This window comes from Carassius gibelio, chromosome B11 (genome assembly GCF_023724105.1).
Source record: "Carassius gibelio isolate Cgi1373 ecotype wild population from Czech Republic chromosome B11, carGib1.2-hapl.c, whole genome shotgun sequence".
Classification (NCBI taxonomy): domain Eukaryota; kingdom Metazoa; phylum Chordata; class Actinopteri; order Cypriniformes; family Cyprinidae; genus Carassius; species Carassius gibelio.
Window position 1 is genome coordinate 8,957,958 of NC_068406.1, and position 16,324 is coordinate 8,974,281.

Genomic DNA, 16,324 nt, shown 5'->3' on the forward strand with positions numbered 1-16,324 from the left:
CATGTAGATTCCCTGCACATGTCTGAATATCTAGTATATTTCTTGTAACCTCATGCCCACGCAACCAGAGGTGTATGATGTGAAAAGAGAGCGCTAGCAGGTGTTGAGTTCCAGCCTCGCCCCCTTTTGACTGTAGCTGGGAGGGAAGGAAGGTCTCAATCTCTGCTCCCCGGAGAAGACTGGCTCGGCTGGTAGAACCAGTCACGATAGCGAGCCGGCCACAGGGAAGTGTTTACTAAAGACACAACAAGGAAAGAAATCTCAAATCGGATTCAGGCCGAGGGAGACCAGAGCATGTTGTGGGGACGGTTTGCTGATGATGTGCTGACTTAAGACGAGGATTTGGGCGAAAGCTAAAAATGGGCAGATTGTAGTGATGACTAGCTGCTCACATTGGCTGGTGACGGGGGGTAATTTAACACCAGACAGAGAGAGGCCATTTCGACTGGGAGGAGATAGCAGCGATATGACAGAACTTGATGAAACGAGTCAATGGACTGAGGGTGTTTGAGAGAGACAGACGGGTAAGTCTTGACTTTTAGTGCATTATCTGTTCTTGTAAAGTGTTGCTATAAAATAGATTTTAGCATCACATATACAAAGCGTATTACATTTAAAAAATAGTACTTTTAAAAATAATATTTAGTACTTAAGTGCGAACTTAGTGTAAAGTTTTTGGAGACTTAATTGCATGTTATGTGTAATTAAAGGTAGATGTATCAAGTTCAAATACAACTGGCTGAACTTTATGAGTGCTTTTGACCTGCTTAGGACTTAATACATATTTAATTTCATAATAACTTCTGCTGTCTCTTGAAATATGGTTAAAGTTTGCTGACAATACAAGCATTTATGGCGGTACACTAAAATATACTTGTAATTTTATTTCAGAGTGGTCCTTGTGGAAAAGAAGTACACTTAAGTTTACTTAAAAAAATAGTCTATTCATTTTAAGGCATATACTTAAGTGAGAACTGGATGTAATGTTCTCAGTCACTTAACTGCATGTTAATTGCAATTAAATAATAAAAATAAAAATAGCATGCAGTTTATTTTTACATTAAATGCAGTGAGCTAAACTGAAAATATATGATTTCTATTAATACTTGTATTTCATGTATTTCTTATGTATTTGTCATGTATTTTACACATTTGTAATGATGATGTTGTTCAACATATTAATTTGAAATTAAATATTAAATAACACACTGCAGTTAAAATTATAATCAAGTAAGGTACTGTGCTTTAGTATGTTAGTCTAAATAAGTGTACTTCTTTAAAGCATGGCAAGTCTATAAACAAATTACTTAAAATATACCTTAAAAGTATACATTTAATTTGACATTATTAAAATGTGCACATTTTAAATAGTAACTTTCTTTAAGCACACTTAACCTTTTATTTAATTAATATTAAATTATCTGCAAGTGCTTTTTTTGTATTAAAGTAGACCACAAGTGCACATTCAATATAATTAAACACATCTCTTTTTCAAAAGGGTGTTCCCCAATCAAAAAACAACTAATGTTGTTGTTTCCCTCAAGTCTGTATTCCAGGTCATTTCAAAGCTCTCTAAATCGTCCCGGGACGATGGCAACAATTCCACCATGAAGAAGTATCCAGCCTTTCTATTGACTCCAGGTGTTTAAAAAGAGTTATATATTCAACACATGAAGAAGAACCTCAACTATCATTATATCATTATATACTATCAATAATTCTCCAACCCCCTCCTCCAAGTAACTTAGAACAGCTGTCAGTTGTTGTATACATGTCAACATGTAATTTTCAACACTCATTTTCCTAGTAGTAGAAGGATATCTGCAACCGTCGTCAGGCTCCAGTCATGTCAAACACTCAAGAGCAGAGCCTCAACGAGAGCATCGTCTTCGCTCCACTGACAGAGTCTAGTCCGGACTTCTTGCACTGCGAGGAGGAGCGCTATTGTGTGGAAAGCCTAGTGAGCTCCGGTCATGAGGCTTTCTACACCAAACTCCACCAAGAGCAAATCGGATCGTTCCTGTCCCCTGGCGAGGTGAACCAGATCTCCAGCTGGGCCGAAGACTATCATCAAACCGATGCAAACCAGGAGGATGGAAATGGTGAGGTGGAGGTCGGCTCTGATGGGGAGGACTTCTCTGGACATTATTTTCCCACAGAGTCCGACACTCCGGCGCCATGCTTGGAACTGGGATGGCCGGAAAAGACAATCTGGATGGACATGGGACAGATTCACGTCTACACCAACCCTCCTACAGAGCAGATGCCACCCATACGGGAAATCCTCAGGAGACACCTACAAGGAGCCACTAAGGTAATACCGGGGCTGGTTTTCTCAAAAGCGTTCTCAATGGTTCTGTGATCTACTTAGGGTTACGATGCTTTAGGGAAACACAGCCCAGATCCTTGGAGCTAAAAAAAAGAGGTTGACCTTAAGGTCCATCACACCAAGAATGAGGGTTACTACAACAATAAAGATATGGATTTAAAAATGAAATCTTAATTTAAAGAAATAGCAGATTCACAACACAACTATAGTGATAGCAGCACAGAGGAATAATGTCATTGGAATCTTGTTTTTTTCCCCAGCTGATCTATAAAACCTTAAAACCACTGACAGCCAATCAGAATGCCCCTGAGCTGGAGCTGGAGCATTTAAAGTGGCAGTCGACAATAATAAACAATTCATATAGTTGTTATTGTAGTTATCTTCCAGGTTTGGAAACATGGTTTGAATTTGGTAAATAATTATCCTAATTTAAATGGTTAAAATGCTACAGAAACTTTACAGAACAATTTAGAAATGAAATGGTAAAAAACTGTAAAAAAAAAAGTAAAAAAAATTAAAATAAATAAAATTTTATAATTTACAATGAAAAACCGTAAACTGACATTCCCAGAATTCCCTGTGTGACACTTCCAATGTCATGGTTTTTCATTGAAATAGTTCATTTTCTTTTTGGTTATGTACATTTTGGTTTTATGTTATGTCTAATGTTGTTAAATCAATGTACATTGCTTTATTTCAGTTTTGTGTGTGTTACCAAGATGGTGTTTTATATGTTTTGTGCAACTTCTATATACAGTATGATTATACATTATCTATATACTTATAAATACTGTATTAGTATTAACTTGAACTTGAATTTTTCTTCTTTCCTGGAAATATTTTGGCAGCCACGACAGCCTTTTTTTAATCTATACATTTAACAGATTTTGTTACACAGAACTATTTTAAAAGCAGACACTTTAGAATGATGTTGCATATGAAGACGGAAGTTTCCTGGAAACATACATATACATAAACATATATTTTTTTGCATTTGTGTTGGACAGCTGATTGCTGTTGTAACAGATAAATTGTCGGACAGCGCTGTGATTGGTGACCTCCAAATCGCTGCATCACGGGGGGTCCCTGTCTACATCATCCTCAACAAAAGAACCGTGGAAGAGAGCTGCTTTTTGCACCGGCTTCAACATCCAGTGAGTGGATATAGGAAATTTTTGTGTCCGCAAAGTAACTTTTTATGAACAGTTTTTAAAAGAACCACTTTTCTTAGCATGATTAGCATTTAAAAAATCTAGAGAACATTTGTTTTTTTATTATAATATTAAAGCCAGTTATACAACCTTTAGACCACAAAACCTCCATGCACACCTTAACAGACTGACCTTTAGGCTGTTCCACTAAACAAAAGACCTAGACACACCTTCTGCATCTGTTAGCAAATGTAACTCTCCATCACAGATTATATTTCTCTTTCTGTCTCTGTGAGTATGAAGTAGAAGCACTCACAAAGCAGTGGTGAACAGGTTCAGCCGCATTCATCTGGTGCAGATGATTGACGTGCTTGGGTTTAAATCACTCCACATCTCTGAAACTTAACAGGAACTGACCTTTGGTTAAAAGCTGAAATTCCTAAAGTTTTCAATGCATCGGAAATCAACCGAACAATCGCTTGAGCTATGAATTCATGAGAAAAGGTTCTCAAACATTCGGTTTTGCAATGTACAGTAGTTCACGGTGAGTCTCTTCCATATGTTCCAGAATATCATGGTGCGCATTCTTGGAGGTAAAAAGTACCTGACGCGCGACACTAAGATGGTGGTCGGAGAACTGAAGGACAACTTTGTTTTGGTGGATCTGGAGACGGTGATCTTTGGGAGCTACAGGTAAAGAACGGTTTCATACAGTAATAGAGCTCATAAATCAGCTAAGAAACACATTAGCTGCGGTTGAAGACTTGTTCTAGGGAACATGGGTGGGAACATTCCTGGATTTGAACCAGCTTTTGGGTTGCCAGCTCATACCTTTAAAGACTACTGTAAAAGCCACACCACCCCTACATTATACAGACAATTAGAGAAGTTAACCGTTTGTGGGAACAATTTGTTTCTCTTTCACAGCTGTTAAAGTACACAACTGTTAAAAAGGTATTTATTGATTTTTATTTTTTAAGAACTCTCTTATGTTCTATATATTTTTCAAATATGTAGTGAAAATGAAATATTGAAATATTACAATTTTGAATAGTTTGCTATTTGAATATATTTTAAGATGTAATCTCTGATGCAAAGCTGAATTTTCAGCATCATTACTCCAGTAATTGTTGAAAACAGTTACGCTGCTTCATATTTTTGTGGAAACCATGATCTTTTTTTTTCAGGGATCTTTAGAACAGCACTTAAATATTCAGTAATATTATCTAATGCATCCTTTCTGAATAAAAGTATTAATTTCTTTAAAATAAATAAAGAAAAATCTTACTGACCCCAACATTTTGAATTGTAGCCTACTGTTAATAAAGACTGACAATCACATTGAAAGCACGTTGTTGGCTGTCAAGAGCCAAGTGCGCAATGAGATGCCATGTTTGAAATATGTGGAAGAATGAGTTTTGAGTTGTGCACGAGTCATATGGACGATTTATATTTGGCTAGAATTTATTGTACTACTTTTTGGGAGTTGTGCATCTTCCGAATCCTTTATAATCTCTTGATTTGTTTTCTGTGTCCTGGTCAGTCTGAGCTGGAGCGATGCTCACCTGCACCGTCAGCTCGTCACAGTCTTAAGCGGCCGCGTGGTTGAATCTTTCGATCGTGAGTTTAGGGTCCTCTACGCTGCCTCGCTCCCAATCCCGGATGCATGGAAAACTGGAAAACCAGCAGCCGAGCCCAAAATATTAAAAAAACTACAGCCATTGAACATTAATAAAGTCGAACTCACAGAGTTTGTCTCTAGTCCTCCACCTCCACCTACTGACAGGGTCCTGGACTGGGAGGCGATGGGGGTCATCCAGAGATTCTCGAACAGCCCTCTTAGTCCACCTGATGCTGCTGAGGTGCCCTTTCATCATCGACACCTGCTGGACAGACATGCGGGAAGATGGGAGCCTCCCTACAATGACTTCAACAGCAGACTTGTGCAAGGTTATCCAGAGGACGGCAAGTAAGTAAAGCACATTTTAAGTGATTGTCTCACAGTCACTTAAAGGAATAGTGCTTACACAAAATATGAGAAGACTACAAAAACAACTATTTTAAATAGCCTTTGAACAGATTAATTTGGAAAAAAAATAGCACCAATTTAAAGGGATAGTTCACCCTAAAATGAAATTTCTGTCATTAATTACTCACCATCATGTTGTTCCAAACCCATAAGACCTTCGTTCCTTTTCAGATCACAAATGTAGATATTTTAGATGAAATCCTTGACCCTGCATAGACAGCAACGCAACTGACACGATCAAGGTCCAGAAACAAGGACTATGATTAAAAAAACAAACAAAAAATAAACATTTGACATCAGTGGTTCAACCGTAATTTTATGAAGCTACAAGAATACTATTTGTGCACAAAGAAAACAAAAATAACGACCTTATTCAACAATTCGGCTCTTCCTTGTCGCACTGACGCTATTTCAGAATTCATCAAAAAGATCGTCATTTTTGGTCCGAAGATCAATGGTCTTATGACATCAGGGTGAGTGATTAATAACAGAAATTGTTTTTTTCTGTCATTAACTATCCCTTCAACTAGAATCCCCCATTAATACAGCTATATTGACATTCAGTGCTTTTGCGCTTAAGGGCGTCCCGAGTTCGAAACCTGACTCAAAGACCTTTCCTGATCCCGCCCTCCTTATTATGATCTGTCTTATGATAAAAAAGGTAAATACGCTAACAATAATCTTAAAACAGAATTAGCTGTCGTGAAAGTGTTATGATAAACAAAATAGTTTGACGAAATATTATTTTGTGATGTTGTGCAACAAAAATACAATGTAGACATCGCTGTCTTGAACTTTTACAAATTTGTTAGATTTGTGTATAATTGCAAATAAAGGCAATTGCTAGGGCTGCTCCGATCACGATTGGTCGATCGTTATGCGCATCTCGTCAGTTAAGGCGGTTCTCTAATCAGTGGTAAATTCCCTCAGGTGCGTGATTTCACATAGAGCAGCTGTTACTACACAGAGCCGTTGTTAACTGAGAAGCTGCGCAAATCCACGTTCAGTTTCAGCGTTTATTTGGGCATCTTCTCAAAAGCTAAGGGGCATTGTTAAGGACATTGAATACTGAATCTGAAATTCTCGTCTGAAATTTTTGCACGTTAAAAGTAAATACAGTACGACCACACATTGTGTCAATCACATTTACACACTGTCTCCTTAACTTTTTTCAGTAAAATTTTTTGCATTCGTAGCTAGCATTTTGATAGAAGGGATGACGAATACAAAATAAATAAATAAATAAAAAATGCAACCAAAAATTTCGGACTTTGGACCTTTAGGCATTACACGGAGCTGTAATAAATTCATTGTAAACCACAGCTTCACGGGACTTATTGCTTTTAGAAAATGGTTATTCCATACACCATACACGTAGTGAGGTTTCACTAAACAAAGCAAATAAAATGTATTGATATTAATAAATACATTATTGTTCCGCCAAACAATGTAGTTCCTCAGAAACGTTGTGGTTGCAAACAAAGTGGTTACCGAGCAACACACAGACACAGCATTACGTTGTTATAATATGTTGTTACAATAAGTACAATCCGTTTTATAATATTATTTCATATTCTCTAAGCTGCGATAACTTTAAAGATCACAATCCTGAAGCTACTTCGTCTTGTGTTTCAGATTTGGGTCAAATATTCATTCCAGAAGGCTTTTTCTGTACAAACATGTTTACTTATGTGTTATCTCATTGCATTTCAGGTTTAGTTCAATGTTTCTGTCAGATATAAGGCATAAAGAATATCAAAGACCAAGGTTGGTATTTCTCAAAAGGCTTCATCCATACAGATGTATTGTTAGATGTGTTTGTGCTTAACACACGTGGTCTTTTTCTGTTGTAGGCGACATTATTCTCCAGGAGATATACATTCCAATGAGGTGGTGAACAGGTAAATATTACAACCGGTCCAAAAGAGACATTCAGAAAGACCAGTATAGCGAAATACAAATATTTGAATAGATGTCAACAAAAGCTGTGCTAATCTCTTTCATCCAAAGGCCTCTACAGATCCCTGACAGACTCACGTATCCTCTATTGAATACTGAAAGTGAGGAGAGGTTTCCTGTGTACAAATCTCGGGCTCACCGTATGGACATGACATCAGAGGAAGAGCTCGGGGCCTCCAGGAGACGAGAGCCTTACCAGAGGAGGGACAGAGCTTTAGGAGATACCATGAACCCTGAAGGACCCACACAAGCTAATTTTAAGGTATGCTGCTGTATGTTAATATATAACAATGTTCAGCCTTAAAATTTGATTGCATGAACCAAAATCTTAGCACCCAAAAAAATCCCTATGTTAAATAAATTCTATATGAATGTGATATTATTATGTAATTGAATGTAAACAATTTTTGTATTGTTGAATTCAATTACACATTATTCCTCCTTCCAAGTCATTATTCTTGACCTCAAAGATTAATTTGTAGAAGTTCCATACAGGTGGAGATGGGGAAGGTGGAGAGCAGGGTTGCCAGGTTTTCGTAACAAAACCCTCCCAATGTCTACTCAAAACTAGCCCAATCGCATTTTAAGGGGGGTCCCCTCTCGTATGATGTAACTGCTACCACAAGCATTAAATAAGTATTTTAATGTTGAGCAGCAAACTCACTGGCTACCGATACAGGAGAGAACCAATCAGCTGTGACAAGTGATAATGATGTCATTGTCATATTAAAGGGGTCATATGGCGTTGCTAAAAAAGAACATTTATTTTGTGTTTTTGGTGTAATGAAATGTTTAATTATGTGCTTTAAGGTAAAAAAAAAACATTATTGTCCACATACTGTACATTATTGTTTCTCCTCTATGCCCCACCTTCCTGAAACGCATCGATTTTTAAAAAGCTCATCGGTCTGAAAAGTGTGGTGTGCTCTGATTGGTCAGCTATCCAGTGTTTTGTGATTGGCTGAATGCCTCAAGCGTGAAACGGAAATGTTATGCCCCTTACCATACTGTGATGTCGTCTCCCTGCATGACAAGACAAAACCAATAAAACCCTTACAAATGAGACATTTGTTGCTATCAGTGAGAACATAATTACTGATCGTAATGCCTTAAGGGCCGTTCACATATCGCGCCTAAAAACGCGTGGAAAACGCTAGGCGCACCGCTTTCTCCTTCTTTCCAAAGCGCTCGGGCAGTTGCGCCTCTGAGGCGTCTGCCGTTGCTAAGCAACCATGACGTGCTCTCTCCATGAAGACACGGAAATTTCAGCAAAGGATAAATGGATTTGCAGCACTAAAAATCTCCTGCAGTAGCTCTGCTACTAAATTTATTTCAAAATGGCAATCCATATACAACTATGATCAGCTGTTCCTTCATCTTGGCTGAGCTTTCAAAGTTGTTACGGGAAAAGATGAAGCTGATTGGTTAGTTCTTGTCACATGACCCGCGTTGCGCTTGCAGGTCATGTGAGATGTTGAGATGTATTTAACTCGATGCGGTGCGGATGCGCTTGGAAAAAATGAGCACGTCGCACCGCGTGCGCGTCGCGAACGCATCGCTTCCATTATGAGCACGCCTACATTGGAAATAACGCCCAAAAGACGCGATATGTGAACGGTGCCTTATACTGTCTTTTTACGTGTTGCGTCGCGCTGCAAAAACATAAAACCATGTCTGCATGTTTGATCGGAGAAATGACAAACAACAAGCGCTACCCTAACGTTATACTGCTACTGCTACTCTCCTAGGTTAACGAAAAAGTCCTCTGTAAAATGGTTTGACACACATGAATATTTGGGTTGAATTGTTCTGGAACAGTGTTGTAAATACAACTTAACCACTGATTTCTAGTCGTTTCCTTTTTTGGAAGACCAAACAAAGTATTTTTTCTTTCTTTGCGTGAACATTTGGGCGGTGTTATACAAATCTTCCCACACAGTGACATAGACTTGGGGGTTTGTTTAAACAAGGGGTTTTAGAAGGGCGTGGACGAGTCTAAACTTTTATTAAGAATATCTCTCTGGTTTTGAGACTTTAGTCTTTGCAACTTTAGGGATCGTATCTATTCACGAACAGCTTGTAGCACTCCAAAGAGAAAGGAACTTGAAATCTCATCATATGACCCTTTTAAGTTAGACCTATTGGACTGCGCCATCTAGAGTTTCATGCCAGAACTTTGTGTAAACACAGACACACATACACATGCATAAATCCTTTTTTGTTATTATTGCTCTCATAGCAAACATTTCACTCAAGTCACTCAATGCCATTCATTACAGTGATTTTAGTGTAGTTAAGGGATGTTGTTTGCTTTTCTCACAGAAGTCATCAGAACTGTCACGGAGCAAGACTTTCAGCACTTTGAGTGACATTCTCAAGCGGGTCAATGCACGTGTGAGTTCCTCAGGACAGAAGAGAACAGACAACCTGGCGCCAGGCGTCAGCAAATCCACACTAGACCTCAATTCACGCCAAGACACGCCATCAAACCCTCGAACCACCGTAAGAGAGAACCAGAACCTTTCTGTGCCACCTGTCAGATAAACACACAGTTAGCACTAAATATTCCAGGCATATTCCATGTCATTATTAACGGAACATTGTTATTTTGAATTTATTTCCGTGAACCACATCTGTGGCCTGTTTGTTGTTAGTTATAAATTATTCTTCAGTAAACGGTTAACATGTTTACAGTAAATACATGTACAACTGAAGTCTAGAAGAGAAATATTCTCGATTTAAAATATACAACATCACACAAAAGTAAACACAGAGTTAAAGGGATACTCCACCCCAAAATGAAATTTTGTCATTAATCACCTACCCCCATGTCTTTCCAAACCCGTAAAAGCTCTGTTCGTCATCAGAACATAATTTAAGATATTTTGGATGAAAACCTGGAGGCTTGTGACTGTGAGAAGAGCACACGCAGCACGGTGGTATGGAGTGACATGCACAGAGGAGACCATTGACAAAGGGATTATTGAATAAAGTCATTTTTTTGTTTTCTTCGCTTACAAAAAGTGTTCCCGTTTCTTCATATACCCAGATTGCACGTCTGATGGCAGATTTTCATACTTTTCTGGACAGTTACACTGTTATTTACTTGGCAGTCTATGGGACAGTCTCAAGCCTACAGGTTTTCATCAGAAATATCTTAAATTGTGTTTCGCTTTTACGGATTTGGAACGACATGGGGTAAGTGGTTAATGAAAAGTTGTAATTTTGGGATGGAGTATCCCTTTAAGGTTCACTAAGTGTTTATATATATATATATATATATATATATATATATATATATATATATATATATATAATATAAAATTAATACTTGTATGCATGTTGGGTGCAATAAATTGATCAAAAAATAACATTCATTTAAATTGATACCAATTTCAATAAAATGGATAAATAAATAAAATTAAATGAGTAGCAAAATTGTTTCCAGGATATATAATAATAAGAAATGTTTCTCTAGCACCAAATCTGCATATTAGAATGATTTCTGAAAGACCATGACACTGAAGACTGGAGTAATAATGTTAAAAATTCAACTTTACCATCACAGAATAAAATACATTTTAGTTCACATTCAGTGAATAAACAGCTGTGTGAAATTGTAATAATATTTCACAATATTACTGTCTAACTATATTTTTTGATCAAATTAATGTTGAGCCAAAGATGCTTTTTTCCCCAAAATATTTAAATAATCTTACCAACCCCAAACTTTTGAATAGTAGAGTATAAAAACAAATCAAACAGATAATGCATTAAACATTACGTTACTGTGATTGTTTCTGCAATTATAGGATTGTCATTTAAGCTACTTTTTAAGGCAATAACACTACATTGTTAATGCATAATCAGAAGTTCATCCTCCTAGAATTTATTTTTTATTTTTATTTTATTTTATTTTATTTTATTTTATTTTATTTTATTTTATTTTATTTTATTTTATTTTATTTTATTTTGCTGTTACTCTTAAAGGGAGTAAATGAGCCAGATGTTCCTTTAGAGCTCTAGGAAATGACCCACCTTTGTTGTCTTTCAGAACTGTGATAATCTGCCCCTGACTCCAGCTCTGGCACTTATGAAAAAGAGAAATGATGAGGTTAAATCGGGACTGTTGAGGAGCATGCCCAGTGTGTTCACACCGGGATTGAGAACTCCCAGCTTTGGCCTGCAGAGGGAGACATGGAGGTCTCCGTTCAGAAGCCATAGAACCGAGGAGGATCACTGATGTTATAATGCAGGAAAGCCCAGGCGATGACATCAACAGTGTTACAATAATTCCCACAGATTTAAATATGTAAATGTCACTGTAATAATTGGGCTGCAGGTAAAAGGGGATTTTCCTGCTTACAGAGAATAAATATTTATCAGCAGTGATGTTACACTTTGGCTATTAATGTATGCCTGGTTTAGGTGTTATTGAGAGATGGGATGGACTGTCTTTGAATTTTGAAGGCCAGATGTTTATACTGCCTACCGTTTAACATTTTAACTAGATTTATAAAATCGAATACCACAAAGAATTTAAGAGGCTGGCTTGTTTCATTTAAATATGCTGTGTACATTTAACTTTTGTACATCCACTGGTCAAAAAGGAAAGTTTTTTTCTTATTTTTTTTTTTTCAGAGATTATAAATTATACATTATTATTTCCTTTGGAATAAAATACAGTGATGAATCATTACAACAACAACAACAACAATATATATATATATATATATATATATATATATATATATATATATATATATATATATATATACACACACAAACACATGTAAAAGACTGTAAAAAATGTTTTCAAAGTTGTAAATAAAACTAAAATTAGGCTACTGCAGTATATTTTCTAAGAAAATACTATACTTTCTACAAAATTTTATGTTTATCATAATTCAGTGTGTTACTTGATGTTTCTTTATAAAATTAACTAGCAGGTTTTTTTTTTTTCTCCAATCAAGTCAATTTTAATTTCATGTTGAGTAAACCATTAGACCTTTCTGGGTTAAATAGAAATAGAAAACAAGTTTGTTATGTGACCATAGAAAATTATATTTAAATATTGGGAGGGGGGAGCAGTTGATTGTAATTGTAAATGTTAATCACTGCGTTGTTTTCCCTGATATAAAATATAGTTACAGTAAATGGCTTAGATTTCACAGTGGTTGTTATTCCCCTTTTTTTAAAAAAGAAAAAGAAATTAAAGAGACATTATTGTATTACCAAATCAAAAGGAATATCCCTGCTTTGAACTAGCTTGTCATCATTGAACTAGCTTGTCAAAAAAGCTGATGAGTCACTCAAACACAGGTTATGCGTCTCTCTGTGTGTGCGTGTGTGTGTGTGCTTGTGGGCGTATTTGTGACGCTGAGGAACTTACGAATGTCATTTCACTTGTGAGCTGTACTGACTTTAGACGCAGCTCACAAGAGCAGATCAGTCTTCTGTCAGAGACGTGTGTGTGTGAAGTGTGTTAACAGACGGCTTGTCGTGGAGGATGAAGCTGCTCCATGGACTGATCCTGGCTGCGTCTGTCCTGGTTCTGGCTGCAGGACACAGTGTGGAATCTGGATGTCTGGACTATGATGTGAAGGACTCCAATATGAAGTGCTGCAAGAAGTGTAAACCAGGTGAGTTTTGAAAAGGAATGATCAGCTTTAGGATAAAATAACACAAGAATTTATACACTAGTCAACATTTGAAGTGGATCATAGTTCAACTCTCATCAAAGTTGTCCTAAAAATCATACTGAAATGTTTTTTCTTCTTCCTCCTTTTAGCCTCAAGCCCCTTATAAAAGGTGCATTTGGTAAAAAAAAAAAAAATAAAAAAAATACTTAAAGAATGCTTATTGATTATTTCTGTAAACTGAAAAAAAGAATGATTGCAGGGAACAGAAGAAATAGAGAAAAAACAAAAACTTTGTACCATGATATACTTAAAAAATACAATGTAAAATGTAGTATTTTAGTTAGATTTAATAATACAACTAACATCAATTTACTGTAAATGGAGAACAAATGACAAATTTTATCTATTCAGTTCTGGCATATGATTTTGAATGCATTTTATATTTTCATGAGAGGTGATGGATAGGGTGTTTGGAAATGACGAAACCCCAAAACTGGAAAAATAATTATTTGGAGAACATTAATGAGAGTGTGTTATCAAGCACACAAGTCAATGTAATCCAGTCTGTCTTTAAGTACATATGAAGATCATACCGTAATAAAAAGTGCGTCTCAGTTTCCTCATGATCATGTGCGATCATATGATAGAAACTCCATCTGAGGTTCACTTTCGATTTGATTATGGTGCATCAGAGATGTGATTCACCGGAAGGAAACTCTGTCTGACGTAGAATACAGACTGAGGTTCAAAGGTCCATGTGTGAAGATGCTTCTATGTAAAAAAAAAAAAAAAAAAGATTATTTAATTTGTTATTTTAATGTAATATGTTATTTAAATTAGGCTGTTGTTTTTTTTTCTCCTTTACTACAATAAGCATAGTAATTATTTATTAGATTAGTCTACTAGAAACAGTGCATTAAGTATTCTTCATCGATTTATATGTTCATTTCTTTTAATACTAAAGCTTTATTTAGCAAAGTGTATGTGTGTGTGTGTTGCAGGAAACCGTATCGTCTCTAGTTGTGGTCAAGATATAAACACTTTGTGTACCCCGTGTGAAAAAGACAAGTTTATCTCTGATGGAAACTCATATCGGTGCATGATATGTGACAAGTGTTCAGGTACAGGATTTAATGATTTTCCTTTTTAACTAATGTTCAGACTGTCCTTACATCCCACTGCCCGAAACTGCTTCATGTTCATGTGTTCTGGCAAAAATAAATGCCAAAAGGGCCCTTTACTGACAATTTCTGATGATGCTTACATGTGTGGGTGGGTCTAAGGGAAAGGGACCAATCAGCTTGCAGCTTACTTGTTGAGCAGAAACTCTGCAAGTTCTTCAAATCAGTAGAAATCCAAACATTTCAGAATTCAGAATTGACATATTAGCAGACAAACTCACAACTGCGAGGGGAAAAAAAGTCTAAATTGTGAGCTAAAAAGTCACAATTATTTAAAAAAAAAAAATTTATTTTGCAAACAAGTTTCCATAGTAGGAAACTGTATCTTCACGAAATATCATTTTGGGTATAATTTTGTCATCATGACATAAATTTGTGTATGGTTTTCAGTTTGAACAGCAGCAGTATCGGTCACATTAGGAGCGGAGAACAGCTTTGGTGACAGCTAGTGTCACTTAGATGAGATTCAGGTTTGAATGCTATGAATAATAGCTGCTTGTGCTCCTCTTCAGGTAAAAACAGGCAGGTGAAGGTGAACTGCACCGCCAGCAGCGATACAGTTTGTGAGTGTAAAGCGGGATATCGATGTGCTAATGACAAATGCTCTAGATGCATTGAAGAGTGTGGCAAGGGATACCAGCCCAGTGCAACAGGTGAGTCTGAATAAAGATAACTGATCCGTCTTTTGATTTCAAATAAAAATAAATATGCATCTGACTGCAAGATACTTCTTGTGTGAATTCACAAGGCTGTGAGCCATGTCCTCCTGGGACGTACACTGACAAGATCCATCAATACTGCGTCAACTGGACCAAGTATGATGCATTTACCATCTTTCCGTTCATCTGTTCATGAAGCTAAGTGTAACAAGCAATGTTAAACGCCGTATTTTTCAACCCACAGATGTACGCAACCAGATCATCAAATAGCTGTGCCTGGAAATGCATTCACAGATGTAATCTGTGGCCGTAAACCAGACACCAAACCATCGGTGTCGCCTCCAAGTGACACAGAGAGTGGTATGGATGACAGAAATAAATGGCAGAGAATATGTGTGGCACGCTCAAACTGACCTCCCTGATAACAGACATCAAAGGAGGGTGTGTGTGTAAGATTACCTTTTAAAAGATGTAAAACTAAAGTTGGTTTCCATTGGCATTGTTGCTGTTTGCTACAGAGGTCACTGTTATCCTCATCATCTTTGGGCTCATCAGCATAGCCATAACTGTTGCTTCAGTCCTCTTCCTGGAGTGGAGACGAGGAAAGGCCACTCAGAAACCCCACATTGAAAAGGAAACTCATGCAGGTAGACATCTTTGTGTGCTTTCTTTAGTTATTCAGCACATAGGTTTGCAAGAGAGCTCTTGTATCTTCCGGCATCTTTCTAGCATGAACATGTTTTTCCTGTGTGTCTTTTTCTCAGCAGGAGAACAGACTCAAATGGCTCTTCTTGATGTGCCCAGCTTCTGTTTTCCTCAGCAGGAACACGGCGGTTGCAGTCAGAGTTCGACGGCCTCGCTGGTCTCACAGGATATCGGGCCTTTGGAAGCGCAAACTTGTGTTGTGTAGCAAACTGAACATAAATGAGCGTTTATTTGTAGCTATAAGCAGATGTATAATATCTATGTAATTTATTTTCTTAATTCTACTGGAATCCTGTCATTAAAACTGCATTCATGATGTTTGTGCCATTTTGTAGATGAAGAACAGTATTTAAGATTTTGAATGTATCATGTTTTCTTATTATGCCCATGTTCTGAAACAATACATTTTGTACTTAGTTTACTGATGAGAATCAAACCCCAAAAAATTGTGCGCGGATGACTTTTATTATAAACGCAAAAAAGAGTGGGGAAATTAAAATATGAAAGTTCAGTTGCCGCCTTGCCATTTAAGAAAAGGGATGTTCATGCTCAAAATGTGCTCAGGTGACTTTTATTTTGAAATCATGTAACATGTTAACACATTATACAAAATAAAAAGTCCTCAAATATGAGATGACAAGACTCTGAGACTCTCAGTAGCTCTTTAAA

General features: G+C 36.9%; 2 protein-coding genes across 3 annotated transcripts; both read left to right on the forward strand.

The window, feature by feature from the left end:
- The first annotated feature begins 143 nt into the window (after nucleotides 1-143).
- LOC127968626 (uncharacterized) lies at nucleotides 144-12,006 on the forward strand. The gene is made up of 10 exons (XM_052569935.1): nucleotides 144-524; nucleotides 1,545-2,314; nucleotides 3,337-3,483; nucleotides 4,049-4,173; nucleotides 5,024-5,449; nucleotides 7,223-7,276; nucleotides 7,363-7,410; nucleotides 7,520-7,730; nucleotides 9,791-9,970; nucleotides 11,523-12,006. Exons 2-10 carry the CDS (start codon nucleotides 1,847-1,849, stop codon nucleotides 11,709-11,711), a joined length of 1,848 nt encoding a protein of 615 aa, XP_052425895.1. The 5' UTR covers nucleotides 144-524; nucleotides 1,545-1,846; the 3' UTR covers nucleotides 11,712-12,006.
- Nucleotides 12,007-12,854: 848 nt separating this feature from the next.
- LOC127968628 (tumor necrosis factor receptor superfamily member 9) lies at nucleotides 12,855-16,297 on the forward strand. Of its 2 annotated transcripts, none has more exons than XM_052569941.1 (7): nucleotides 12,855-13,110; nucleotides 14,112-14,231; nucleotides 14,804-14,944; nucleotides 15,040-15,106; nucleotides 15,195-15,310; nucleotides 15,469-15,597; nucleotides 15,718-16,297. In XM_052569941.1, the coding sequence occupies exons 1-7, from the start codon at nucleotides 12,978-12,980 to the stop codon at nucleotides 15,858-15,860; spliced, it is 849 nt and encodes a 282-aa protein (XP_052425901.1). In that variant the 5' UTR covers nucleotides 12,855-12,977; the 3' UTR covers nucleotides 15,861-16,297. The 2 variants fall into 2 exon arrangements, with proteins under 2 accessions (XP_052425901.1, XP_052425900.1); XM_052569940.1 differs by having other exon boundaries at nucleotides 12,856-13,110; nucleotides 15,715-16,297.
- Nucleotides 16,298-16,324: the final 27 nt, after the last annotated feature.